This window comes from Triticum urartu, chromosome 1, assembly GCF_003073215.2.
Source record: "Triticum urartu cultivar G1812 chromosome 1, Tu2.1, whole genome shotgun sequence".
NCBI lineage: Eukaryota > Viridiplantae > Streptophyta > Magnoliopsida > Poales > Poaceae > Triticum > Triticum urartu.
The window spans coordinates 167,612,038-167,626,632 of NC_053022.1; the positions used below are offsets into that span (position 1 = coordinate 167,612,038).

The 14,595-nt window shown below is 45.5% G+C and overlaps 1 protein-coding gene across 1 annotated transcript; it reads right to left on the reverse strand.

Moving 5' to 3' along the window:
* Window positions 1-7,095: 7,095 nt before the first annotated feature.
* LOC125521039 (zinc finger protein 11-like) lies at window positions 7,096-7,740 on the reverse strand. Its single transcript, XM_048686130.1, has one exon. The coding sequence runs from the start codon at window positions 7,738-7,740 to the stop codon at window positions 7,096-7,098; it is 645 nt and encodes a 214-aa protein (XP_048542087.1).
* Between the last annotated feature and the right edge of the window lie 6,855 nt (window positions 7,741-14,595).

Sequence of the window (14,595 nt, forward strand, 5' to 3'; positions counted from 1 at the left end):
CGATGCGGCTATATCTCCCACGTGTCGAAGCAGGACTTAGAGTCATACCTGCATTGAAAGCAATGTCGCAAGTGAGGTAATCTTCACACAACCCATGTAATACATAAGGGAAAAAGAGATACGCAGTTGGCTTACAATCGCTACTTCACACAATACAAGAATAAAGCATTACATCATCCAAATACACTCAAGGTCCGATACGGAACCCAAAATAAAAGAAGACTACCCCAAATGCTACACAGATCCCCGATCAACCCCAACTGGGCTCCACTACTGATCAACTAGACCGAAGCAACACAAAGGACAAGATCTTCCTCGAGCTCCTCCGGAGCTTGGTTGCGTCACCTGCTCGGTAACATCGGCACCTGCAAACTGGTAGCCTCGGACATCGCTCAGTTGGACCAACACTTAGAGAAGCACTGGCCCAGGGGGGTTAAAATAAAGATGACCCTTGAGTCTGCAGAACCCAAGGGAAAGAAAAGGCTCGGTGGCGAATGGTAAACCCAATGTTGGGCATTGCTGGAGGAGTTTTATTCAAGGCGAACTGTCAAGGGGTTCCCATTATAACCCAACCGCGTAAGGAACGCAAAATCCGGGAACATAACACCGATATGACGGAAACTAGGGCGGAAAGAGTGGAGCAAAACACCAGGCATAAGCCCGAGCCTTCCACCCTTTACCAAGTATATGTTGGGGAACGTAGTAATTTCAAAAAAATTCCTACGCACACGCAAGATCATGGTGATGCATAGCAACGAGAGGGGAGAGTGTTGTCTATGTACCCTCGTAGACCAAAAGCGGAAGCGTTAACACAATGTGGTTGATGTAGTCGTATGTATTCACGATCCGACCGATCCAAGTACCCAACGCACGGCACCTCCGATTTCAGCACACGTTCAGCTCGATGACGTCCCGCGAACTCCGATCCAGCAGAGCTTTCACGGGAGAGTTCCGTCAGCACGACGGCGTGGTGACGGTAATGATGTTGCTACCGATGCAGGGCTTCGCCTAAGCACCGCTACGATATGACCGAGGTGGAATATGGTGGAGGGGGCATCGCACACAGCTGGGAGAGATCAACTAATCAACTTGTGTGTCTATGGGGTGCCCCCTGGCCACGTATATAAAGGAGTGGAGGAGGGGAGGGCCGGCCCTCTCTATGGCGCGCCCTAGGGGAGTCCTAGTCCTACCGGGAGTAGGATTCCCCCTTTCCTAGGAGAACTAGGAGCCCTTCCAAGTAGTAGGAGTAGGAGGGAAGGAAAGGGAAGGGAAAAGGAGAAGGAAGGAAGGGGGCACCCCCCCTCCCTAGTCCAATTCGGACCAGCCCATGGGGAGGGGTGCGGCAACCCTTTGAGGCCTTTGTCTCCTTTCCCGTATGGCCCATTAAGGCCCAATACGAATTCCCGTAACTCCCCGGTACTCCTGAAAATACCCGAATCACTCGGAACCTTTCTGATGTCCGAATATAGTCGTCCAATATATCGATCTCTACGTCTCGACCATTTCGAGACTCCTCGTCATGTCCCCAATCTCATCCGGGAGTCCGAACTACCTTCGGTACATCAAATCACATAAACTCATAATACAATCACCATCGAACTTTAAGCGTGCGGACCCTACGGGTTCGAGAACTATGTAGACATGACCGAGACATGTCTCTGGTCAATAACCAATAGCAGAACCTGGATGCTCATATTGGCTCCTACATATTCTACGAAGATCTTTATCGGTCAAACCGCATAACAACATACGTTGTTCCCTTTGTCATCGGTATGTTACTTGCCCGAGATTCGATCGTCGGTATCTCAATACCTAGTTCACTCTCATTACCGGCAAGTCTCTTTACTCATTCTGTAATACATCATCCTGCAACTAACTTATTAGCTGCAATGCTTGCAAGGCTTGATTGATGTGCATTACCGAGAGGGCCCAGAGATACCTCTCCGACAATCGGGGTGACAAATCCTAATCTCGAAATACGCCAACCCAACAAGTACCTTCGGAGGCACCTGTAGAGCACCTTTATAATCACCCAGTTACATTGTGACGTTTGGTAGCACACAAAGTGTTCCTCCGATAAACGGGAGTTGCATAATCTCATAGTCATAGGAACATGTATAAGTCATGAAGAAAGCAATAGTAACAAACTAAACGATCAAGTGCTAAGCTAACGGAATGGGTCAAGTCAATCACATCATTCTCCTAATGATGTGATCCCGTTAATCAAATGACAACTCATGTCTATGGTTAGGAAACATAACCATCTTTGATCAATGAGCTAGTCAAGTAGAGGCATACTAGTGACACTCTATTTGTCTATGTATTCACACATGTATTATGTTTCCGGTTAATACAATTCTAGCATGAATAATAAACATTTATCATGATATAAGGAAATAAATAATAACTTTATTATTGCCTCTAGGGCATATTTCCTTCAGTATATAGATGCATTAATTAAATAAGAGATATTGTGATATCCCAACAAAATATCCATGTTCCAACATGGAACAAGCTTCATCTTCACCTGCAACTAACAACGCTATAAGAGAGGCTGAGCAAAATGGTAACATAGCCAAACAATGGTTTGCTAGGACAAGGTGGGTTAGAGGCTTGGTTCAACAATATAGGAGGCATGATAAGCAAGTGGTAGGTATCGCAGCATAGGCATAGCAAAAGAGCGAGCATCTAGCAAGCAAAGATAGAAGTGATTTCGAGGGTATGGTCATCTTGCCTGAAATCCTGCAAGGAAGAAGAACGAGTCCATGAAGAAGACAAACGGACATAGACGAACGGGTCCTCACAAACGCGACGTTCTCGGAACCAACCCCAAGAAGCAACACCGGAAAGAAGCACACAACATAGTAAACAACCAACACATGAGTATGGTATGATATGCGGGATGCGGTATGCGATGCATATGCATGATTTGACAAGGAATGATTGAACCTGACCTCAACATGGAAATCCAAGAGTGCCACTGGAAAGAGGAGATGAGTTCGGTTGAAATCGATATAAAGATCACCGGAATCGGATGCACGGTTAGGAAATGGCAAGCAAAACAAATATGGCACCGGTCTGTGATAAATAGCAAGTAGCCATCTAAATGCATCAAGATAAATATGCTACAGCACTGAAACATAACAACAAAATACATGGGAGGGATCCACTCATGATTCTTGACAAAAGATGAACACTGGGCTACGGCTAATTCATCCATTAACATGTTCAAACAAGTATGGCAAAAGTGCAAATGACAACAGGTTTCAGACTTAACATGGTAAATGACAACAGGTTTCAGAATTAACACAAGTCTGGAATTTATCATCAGGAAGCACACTTTAGAGCATGAAAACTACATGCTACAGGAACTTAACATGGCAAAGAAAGGCATGGCATGATGCTACTCAAAGAACTTAACAAAAGTCCCTTAGTGACCTTGAGCCAAAAGGGATCAGAAAATACAATTGCAAGCATGTGAACATGGCAAAAACATAAACAGATTCAGACTTAGAGAAAAACTGGAGCATGCAAAACAGTTAACGAGTAGGCATGTTTACGAGTTCGATGCACTCACTACAAAGCATTACATGACAAACTAAGCATACACCCATCAAGAAGATATGGCACAGAAGCTAGACATGGCAAGAACAACATCATAGCATGCACGGATCAATAGCAACATCCTCGGCAAAATCGCTAAACATGTCAACAATCTGCCAGGATCATTTTATAGCAAAAGGAGAGCTCGATTGACTCAAGTTAGGGTGCTCCATAAATGCAAAAAAAGACATGGATGGATAGAGCACCACAATATTAAAAAAACATCCTTACTGATCATCCTCAAAAGAGGCACGGATCACTAGGAAACAACATGAACATATGGCATAAAACAAAATCAGGACAAGGACTTAGTGAAAAACTAAGTCCCTGAAATCAGTATTACCGATTACGCTACTTTGCAAGCTTGTGCTAGTCACCACAAACATCACAAAAATACATGGCAAGCACCTCTGCAAAGATGGCATGGCATATAAAAAAACATATGTAGAGCTCAGGATCATAACATGCACACATTAATCGTGGCAAAAATGACAAAATGCCATTTTCTGAAACAGATCTGACAAATTCCTCACATAGCCCTCTTCCAACAGCATTTCGGGCATCAAGATGAGTTCAAATGAAAATGATGCAATGAGATGAAACGATGTACTCTTCGAGACGAACATTTTGATATGCTACACGCACGAATTGATCTACGATGAGAAAGTTACGTCATGATGAAGATGGCAAAATAATTAATAGGATCTGGGACTTAGAGATATTTCGACCACAGAGAGGGTGGACATGTCCGGACCAGGGCGGACACGTCTGACGTGGCCGGGTCATCTTCCACCTCCAGGAGGTCAATGGCGGGGTCAGCGAAGAAGGAGCCGCCGTTCCAGCGTCGTTGGGGCGCGGGAGGAGCCGGAGGAGGTCGGGGACGGGTAGATCCGGCAGCGGGGCATCCATTCCCGGTCGGATCTGGCCGGAGTTGGTGGGGATCGGCGATGGTAGGGGCGGCGGGGTGGACCGAGCGAAGCTCCGACGATGGTAGGGGCGGCGCCGGCGGGAGTGGAAGAGGCGGCGCGACTTCCGGTGATGAAGGCGGCGGTGGGATGGCGCCCGGCGACGAGGCGCGGTGGCGCCGGACGAGCGGCGCGGTGGCCGGCGCACGGCGACGGCGGCGGGGCGAATCGGCGGCGAGCGCGGCGACGAGGAGAGGCAAGCGCAGGGGCGAACGCCTCGGGTGGCGGCGGCGGCGGCCGGGTCCGGTGGGCCCCGCGCAGGCCCTGGCGGGCCGGCGGGTGGGGCGCGGCGGCGGAGAAGAGGTAGGGGCCACGTGGCGCATGCGGGTTGGTGGAGGGAGGCGGCGGCGCTGATGTGGCGACCGACGATTGGCCGGGGTGAGGTGGAGGTTGGACATGTCTGGCGCGGGATGGACATGTCCGGCGGCGCGAGGAAGAGGGAGGCTAGGGTTTCGGGGAAAAAAACCCGAAAATGAAATGGAGGGATCTATTTATAGATGTTGAGGGAGTTAGGAAGCTCCAAATGAGGTGCGGTTTGCGGCCACGCGATCGTGATCGAACGACCGAGATGATGGAGGAGGTTTAAGTGGGTTTTGGGCCACTTTGGAGGGGTGTTGGGCTGCAACACAAACGAGACCTTTTCGGTCCCTCGGTTAACCGTTGGAGTATCAAACGAAGTCCAAATTGTACGAAACTTGACAGGCGGTCTACCGGTAGTAAACCAAGGCCGCATGACAAGTCTCGGTCCAATCCGAAAACGTTTAACACCCGCACACGAAAAGAGGTAAAAGGGGACACCGGATGACATAGGAGCGCCGGATTGCAAAACGGACAACGGGGAAAATGCTCGTATGCATGAGACGAACATGTATGCAAATGAAATGCACATGATGACATGATATGCAATGCATAACACGTAAGCAGTGACAAGGCAACAACAGCGAATAACTGGAAGACACTTGGCACATCGGTCTCGGGGCGTTACAGATACCTATGATAAATTGCATGGAAAGTTTAGGACTTTGTTCTCTAAAAAACATATGGCAACTTTTGGAAAAAGTGTAATGGGCACAAATGTAGAAATAGGGATTTGTTTCTTTGAGAAAAAGATGGCAAATTTATACGGGCACATGCCAGTGATTAGTGATTTTGTTCTATAAAAACATGGCAAGTTTTTCAAATTTGTAAATGGGAACATGGAAAATATATTAGATTTCTTTTTTGACAAAAAGATGGCAAATGTATCAAATTTAGATGATTTAAACTTTTTAAAAATATGGTAAAATTATGAATTAGCACGAGGACAAAAAATGTTGGCAGCTTCAATGTTAATTTGCAATGGTATATACAAAAATAATTGCAATGGCTTTTACCCTTCACCTACCTACCCCCCTACCCCAAAATTTCCAAAGATATATGTAACAGAAATGATGGACTTGCCATGGTATATACAATACAATTGCCATGTTTCTACAATATATTTTTCCATGGGGACACACCTTAAATTGCCATGGGACACATTGTTAAATTGCCATGGGGACACAAGTTAAAATGCCATGAGGACCTATAGTGAAGGACAATAAAAAGTTAGTAGTTTTAATCCTATTACAAACATTTCAAAAATGTAAAATGCACCGAAATCAGCATGTCAGAACAAGGGAATTTGGGATAAAAAGTTTCAAAAAAATGAACTATTTTTTTCTGAAATTGCCATGGTGCCATGTCACCACTATGCAACAAGTTCTTCACATTCCAAAAATTGCCAGGATAAGAAATTCCATGTCACCCACTATACATCATATTCATTCACTTGTAAAAATTGTCATGATACAAAAACGGAGCCATAGAGTAAAAATAACAATAAGTTCTTACGTTGCAATGTGTATCCGCTGAAAATGCCAAGTTGAGTGTTAGAAAACTTAAATTCTGAAATTCCCGAGGCTTTAGCGTCAGTTGTTATCCTGTTGTTCTCAGATCCATCAACTGTAAACAATGGCACAAAATAGATCTCTGAGAAAGCTTTAAAAACAGTAAGAACTCGGATGAATTTCAATATGCATCAACAGTAGCAGTAGGGCACAAGGGCCAGCAGCTCACCGTGCGACTGGGATGGGGAAGCCCCAGAGGAGATGTGACAGGCTTCACTGCAGTAACAATTCCCCCGGTCCAGTGCTCCAGCAGCCGAAATTTCCCACATCAACGGGTTGAGGACGGCCGGCAGGATAAATTATACATATCGAAGAAAAGATTCTAGTAAGTCGAGTGGACTCTGTCCTAAGATTTGCAACAGATCCAACGTCCACAGTATAAACACAAACAAAAACATACATATATTAACAACTGGAACCGGAATAAAATATAAAAAATTGTATATTAATTACACGCACTCCATGCACATATTCCATAAACCACATATATGCATGAATTAATGCATTATGTACGCAGCATTTGTACCAATAAATAAATAAATAAACGTAGTATTTGTATGAGCTGCATTGGTTAACCGCAGTTGCAGAGTATCATGCGATCAATGCGGACGACGTCCGAGCCTGAGCTCCAGGTCAAGCTCCCTTTCGGGCGGCTCACCTGCCTGCCGATCCGACCCTTCTGGCGCCACGCCAGACCCGTCGCCACCGCCGCCGTGCAAGTCACGGTCACGAGCTGCCGCACCGAACAGGCTGAGCTCCCTCGGGCTAGCACTGCTAGGGTTCACGGAGGCATCCGCATGCGCGACCCCGGTCGAATTCCCTGTGCCCTGTTGCTGGTAGTACGCTAGCGTGAAACTTCCGCTCGTGCTCATCGGCGTCGCCGTCGCCGGAGGCACTGTGGGATACGGCAGGCAGTGGCTGTAATACTGATTATAGCACTCGACGTTTGGAGACGCTGATGTGGTGGTGCCGCTGGGAGCGTCGCGGACGCTGGGTTTGGCACGGTCGCGGCGGTGGATGTTCATGTGCCCGCCGAGAGCCTGCGCCGTGGTGAACCCGCGCTTGCAGAAGACGCACTCGTAGTATGGCCTGGTGGGGGCAGCAGCCAGCACGGCCGCCGCCGCCTCATCGTCCCCGGGCTCAGCTCCTTGTGGCGGCGCCGCTGCCACCCCTGGCGGACCTGCCGAGCTAGCGGCCTCGTCACCTGATCCCACTTTGGGTTCCTTGTTTCTGCCACTCGCCATGTACTAGGTGATCTACGACCGATCAAGTTTCTGACGGCCTTAAGGGTTTGGGGATCGCTAGACGGAAGTTTGACGAAGAGATGGCAAAGTATGTGTACGATCGATCAAGTTTCTGATGATTTTAAGGGTTTGGGGATTGGTAGACGGAAGTTTGACGACGAGATGGCAAACTATGTGACTTGGTACACTGGGGATTATATTTATGTATGATTGGATCGACGGGGACAAAGTGGAAAACATTGGAATCATCAGCAGTTTTGTGAATAAAAGATGGAACATGGTCTTGGCCGGCCTTGTTGCTTTGCAGCTGCCTCGCTATCCAGTACCGTGCGCTGCTGTTTTGCAGTAAAAACATTCAATGAGCAGCTGGCGCTTCACACATAAGTATCCTATATTCTTATCTGTTTCTTTTCCTTTGAAAAGGAGGCATGCCGTGGCTGCTGTATCATTTCAATGCACACAATCATTACTGTTGCTAGTACAAAGGATGCTGGAGTATCCGTCTCCCGAGAGCCTCGCCGCGTGAGAGTGCCCTCTGCGTCGTCCGTGTCGCGTTGGCCTCGTGTGACTGCCCCCTGGGGCCAGGGGCAGAGCAAGACTAATTCAAGGGTATGCACAATTGCACATACCCAATATTTTTTGCAAAAGCAAATTAGTTTATATGTCCATGTATGCATATATATCATATATGGTTCTGGTGACTAATTCAAGGGTATGCAATGCATACACAATCATTTTTGCCAAAAAAATTAGTTTATATGTCCACATATATCTTTCCCTAATAATAAAGCACGGGTTGTGCAGGAATTTAGTCTATTTTGGACAGCCCAATAACTATTTCAGAAATTCCTAATAAATCCTAGAGGCCGACTTAGCCCATTTGTACAAGGCAAAGAATACTATTAAAGTTTAGTTCCACATTGCTAGTTTAGTGGGAGTTGGACCTCCTTATAAGGGAGGTTCTTTCCCCACTTGTACGAGCATGAGAACAAGAGGGATATCCACGCGCGCTCCTCCTCCGCCGCCCGCCTCGGCACGGTGCGCCGCGCCGCGCCGCGGGAATGACCCGAACCGATATCTAAATTTTTGCCACGCACTACGGGTATACGAAAGGTCACACAGAAGCTGAAAAGATTTTTGCGAAAGTGGAGTTCGAATGCGAACGGTGCAGCCCTTCGGCTGCTGGCTGTTCGCTTCGCCTCCGTCTCTTCGTTTCGCCTTCCGTCGCTGCCATCTCGCCTCCTTCTCTTGCGCCTATAAAAGGGAGGTCGCTCCTCCCAGAGAGACGCACCAGAACTACTCCTTCCCTCGCCATCGGTTCCATCTCTGAGCTGCTGCTATCTTCCTCATCCCGGCTTGCGGCGTGCACCGCACGTCGGGACAGTAAGCCTCTGAGACCGCACATTTTGAGTCCTGTACGGGAGAAGGGTGATAAGGTTTTTGGGGAGCGCTCTACACGACTACTGGCTTCTTCATCACGGACTCCGACGACGACTTCTTCCCCGACGTCGACTACCTCAGCAACGACATGGCTGTAGAGGATGTCGACCCCAAGTCTACTGCTTCTGCTGCTGCTGTCCCGTATGTGTTCTTCTTTCTGTCAGATGTCCTGCCACAGTTTTCTCGTACTAGTACTTGCCCTACATGTGTTAGGTTCTACTCCATATATGCAACATGATCTAGTGTCTGTCCTATATGTGTTCTGTTCAAGTTCATATATGCAAATGCTATTTACTTTTTCTCCGTCAGGTTGCATGACTTGCTTTATCACGGCTATATTAGTCATGCTTTATCTAATATTTCTGTTAATAAAATCATTTGGTTAATTGGTCATATTTCCAACAATCAAAAAACCTTATTATAGGCAATTTATCCCAAGTGGTTTTGCTGCTTCCATGAGACCTTCTATGTTTGAAGGTATCCACTATAAGAGGTGGTGTGTGAGAGCAGTCTTATGGTTTCAAACCATGAGTTGCTATGACGCCACTCTTGGCAAACCTGAAGGAGAGCTTGATGCTCAACAGGCACAAGCTTTTCAGAAAATGGATACTCTTTTTAAGGCTACTCTCTTGAGTGTTCTTGGTGAGAACATAGTTGATGCTTATGCGTCAATTGATAATGGAAAAGATATGTGGGATGCACTCGAGGCCAAGTTTGGGGTCTCGGATGCTGGCACTGAGTTGTACATCATGGAGCAATTCTATGATTACAGGATGACTAAAGAGTGCTCCGTGGTTGACCAAGCTCATGAGATACAGTCATTTTGCTAGAGAACTTGAGCAGTTCAGTTGTATGCTACCGGACAAGTTTGTTGTCGGAGGTATCATCACTAAGCTTCCTCCTTCATGGAGGAACTTTGCTACCTTGCTGAAGCATAAGAGGCAGGAGTTTTCCGTCTTGGATCTCATTGGTACTCTTGATGTGGAAGAAAAGGCGAGAGCAAAGGACACACGTGCTCGAGGTATTGAGGGAGGATCTAGTGCCAATCTGGTACAGAAGAAGAACTTCCAGTCCCACAAGTTCAAGAACAAGGGCAAGTTTGATGGTAAAGCAAAGTTTGATGGGAAGAACAAGGCTGTGCAACACACGAACTTGAAGAAGAAGAATGACAAGAAGAAAGGTGCTTGTCATGTGTGTGGGGATCCTGATCATTGGGCTCCTAGTTTACCTAATCGCTATGACAAGTGTCATCCTGGGAAAGGCGGAAAGACCGCTAATGTTGTCATTGGAGACACTGACATGAAGGATGCTGGGTATGGTATATTTCTCACTATTCTTTCAGTATGTCATTCTCCTGATTGGTTGGTTGACACGGGTGCTAATGTGCATGTATGCGGTGATATTTTCATGTTTTCGTCTTATCAGACCGCAGGGACTTCAACCGTGTTGATGGGCAACGGTTCAAGTGCTTCTGTTTGTGGTGTTGGCATGGTCGATCTGAAGTTTACTTTGGGGAAGATCGTGCGGCTGAAGAACGTGCATTATGTCCCCTCCGTCAATAAAAATCTTGTTAGCGGATCTCTTCTGTGTAGAGATGGCTACAAGCTTGTCTTTGAGTCGAATAAATTTGTAATATCCAAGAATGGAACCTTTGTTGGTAAAGGCTATGAGTCAGGAGGTCTGTTTCTTTTATCCTTATCAGACGTTTGCAATAAAGTTGTTAATCATATTTGCAACAATAGTAAATCCAATGTGTGGCATTCACGTCTTTGTAATGTTAGCTTTGGTTGCATGTCGCGACTAGCGAAGTTGAACTTAATCCCTAATTTCACCACTTTCAAGGGATCTAAGTATCAAGTGTGTGTGCAAGCGAAGCAACCTCGTAAGTCTCACACGACTGCAGAAACGAGAAATCTTGCACCACTAGAGCTCATACATTCGGATTTATGTGAAATGAATGGTGTTTTGACAAAAGGTGGAAAGAAATATTTCATGACGTTAATTGACGACTCCACTAGATAATGCTGTGTGTATCTTCTGAAATCTAAGGATGAGGCTTTGAACTTTTTCAAGATCTATAAAGCTGAAGTGGAAAACCAACTTGATCGAAAAATCAAGAGGCTTAGGTCCGACCGTGGTGGAGAGTATTTTTCCAATGAATTTGATGTTTTTTGTGCGGAACATGCACTACTAGGAAAAGGGCTAAAGATGAAATTGACATTAATGGCGCACGAGAGAAGTGGTGCGCCACTACTATATACTAATGGCGCACCATGTGGAGATGCGCCATTAGTGTGGAAGACACTAATGACGCACCAGGCATAAGGTGCGCCACTAGTAAAAAATGTTTTTTTTTTCATTTTTTCAAACATACTAATGACGCATCCATGCAAAGTACGTCATTAGTAGTTAGAACTACTAATGGCGCACCAGCCATAGCATGCGCCACTACTGTAATTTTTTTTACTTTTTTGCAAAACTACTAATGGCGCACCGTTGCATAGTGCGCCATTACTAGTTTCAACTAGTAATGGCGCATTGTGCCACGATGCGCCATTAGTATAAAAATTTATACTAGTAATGAACATTTTTTAAACTAGTAATGAACATTTTATAAAAATCATGAACATTGTTAAATTCGTGGAGAAAAATCAAATTCATGAACAATGTTTGTATATGCGAACATTGTTCAAAATCGTGAACATTTTTTAATATACGAACATTATTTCAAAATCACAAACAGTTTTAAAATGCCCAAACATTCTATGATTTCTCAAAAAGACGTGAACATTTTTTTTGAATAAATGAGTATTTTATGATTTCTTGAATGCATTTTCCAAAATTCCCAAATATTTAGAAATTTGGAACTTTTTTTAAATCATCAATTATTTTAAAAAAGAAAAACAGAAAAAAGCGAAAAAAATAAAAAATTAGGGGGCATCCCACACCGAGCATGTCGTCATCGATGACCCGGAACAATGACTTCTTCTCCGACAATGACTTCTTCTCCGACGTCGACTACCTCAGCAATGACATGGCTGGAGAGGATGTCGACCCCAAGTCCAGTGCTTCTGCTATTGCTGTCCCGTATGTGTTCTTCTTCTTTCTGTCAGATGTCCTGCCACAGTTTCTCGTACTAGTACTTGCACTACATGTGTTAGGTTCTACTCCATATATGCAACATGATCTAGTGTCTGTCCTAGATGTGTTCTGTTCAAGTTCATATATGCAAATGCTATTTACTTTTTCTCCGTCAGGTTGCATGACTTGCTTTATCACGGCTATATTAGTCATGCTTTATCTAATATTTCTGTTAATAAAATCATTTGGTAAATTGCTTATATTTCCAACAGGTTGAGTCTGTCGGGTTCACCGTCGTAGTGTTTCTATGAAAAAGTCCTTCTGTTTTTTAGTAATTAACCCACAGTGCTGTTATAAGTTCAAAACGTTTTGTCTTGCCTACTGTTTCGTTTTTCTTTCTTCTCACCCGACAGTTTTGTGGTGTGAGGCACGCGACGAGTAGCCACAGTCGCTGGCCGGCGATGCATGCGAGGTGCCGGAACACGCGGACAGATCGGGGCTGACGCGAACCGGGGCGGCAGAAGACGTGCCGTGGAGAGGTCGCACAGAGGCCAGTGACGCTGAACTCATCAGAAGAAAGAGCTTTGTGGCAGGAGCAGCCAGCACGCTAGAGGCGGTCGAGGCATATGGGTGTGGTTGGGACGGCGTCAGGTGCGCTGGCACAGGAGCATGGAGGTAAGAGGAACTACAGGAAGGTGGTCGTCGGTGTGCGAAGACATTTTCCATGGCAAAGTGGAGGTTGTCGAGGACGTCCGCAACGACGGACATGGCCGCTCGCTTCAGGGTCTCGATGGTTTAGAGGCAGAGTCCCGGGTGCTGGTGAGGTCGACGGAAAAGACGAGGAAGAAATGAGAAGAGGTTTTGGAGCCGGCAAGCAAGTGGCGGCGCTAGCTTGGCAACTTGAGATCGATGGGAAGACCGCGTGTGGTTGTGAGCATGTCCAGTGAAGCGATGAGGAGGTCGACCTAGGCTGGGCCTTGGCTACTGGCCGTTTGATTGGCTCCGACCCACTCTTGGGCTTTGATTAGGCGGTTAGTTTTGGGCTGACGTCAGAGGTTGGCTAATAAAGGAAAAAAATAGTGCGCCAAACGGATGCTAAAAAAAACTTGAGCCATGAACGGTTGCACCTCGGATTGCTGGTACAACTAACGTTAGTCCCGTAAAACGATCCCCACCTGTTTATATACGTTCACAAGCAGCCTGGAGGCAAGCCAAGTCGGGAGTCAACAAGCGGCAGCACCGTTGTTTGATACGAAGATATATAGGAAAAAAATTATATGAGACCAGGTCTCACGATTAGCAGGTGAGACCCGTCCTAATGAATGACACGTGACATTCACAAATCACAAAGCATCTAATCTTCCCTCTGATTTTAAGTGTGTGTGGGGGGGATGCTTTGTGATTTATGAATGCCACGTGTCATCCATCAGGATGGGTCTCACGTGGGACCTGGTCTCATAATTTTTTTTCCAGATATATATCTTTGTGTAAAATAATATTCAATAAATAATATTGTTTGTAACCTAAAAAATTCAATAAATGGACATATTTGGTAGGTTAGATAAATTCACAATTTATCATCAAAAGCTAGGCACGGATAGGTAGGTAAGATAAATCCACAGTTCATCATGCTTAGTGTTAGCTTATTTTATGCGTTAATGTGACAATTTTTTATATCTTTTGTTGCAACGCACGGGCATGATTCCTACGTCGGGTTGATAATAATAATCTTTTCCTAACAATAATAAAGCACGGATTGACTCCGTCGAGTTCATCATCATTCTTTTTTATTTCACTTCTTCCCTACGTGGTCTCTTTTGCCGGTTCCTACGAGATGGTACTATTTTCTATCCTACCTCGCTCCACGTCTCCTCTTCTCTATCGAATTTTAAAAGAATTGTACGTTTAGGTACAGGCAGCCACGCCAGCCCATCTAACTAACCGCAAAAAACATGGGCCTTCCTTATGGGCTGGGTGCAAGCTTTCTTATCTTAGGTCTTAGAGAAAGAAAAAAACCTATGTCTCAAAAAAACCCCTGCTACAATGCAGAACCCAGCGTGGGATCTGTCTAATTCTTTCGGCCAGAACAACCAACTGAGATAAACATATTACGTGAAGAATAGTCCCACCTTGCAATTTTGAACACAGTCAAACCAGTTAATATACAGTTGTCGCAGTAATTAACAAATAGTCGTGAGAAAAAGCAGCTAATTATTGTGGCTAAATATACGGCTAATTCAAAGGAAGGATGGTGTGGGCTCGGAAGAATATTTGAATGGATGGGATCCTTAATAAGGTAAGGAAGGATTGTGGTGGCCTTGCCAGAATATTTAA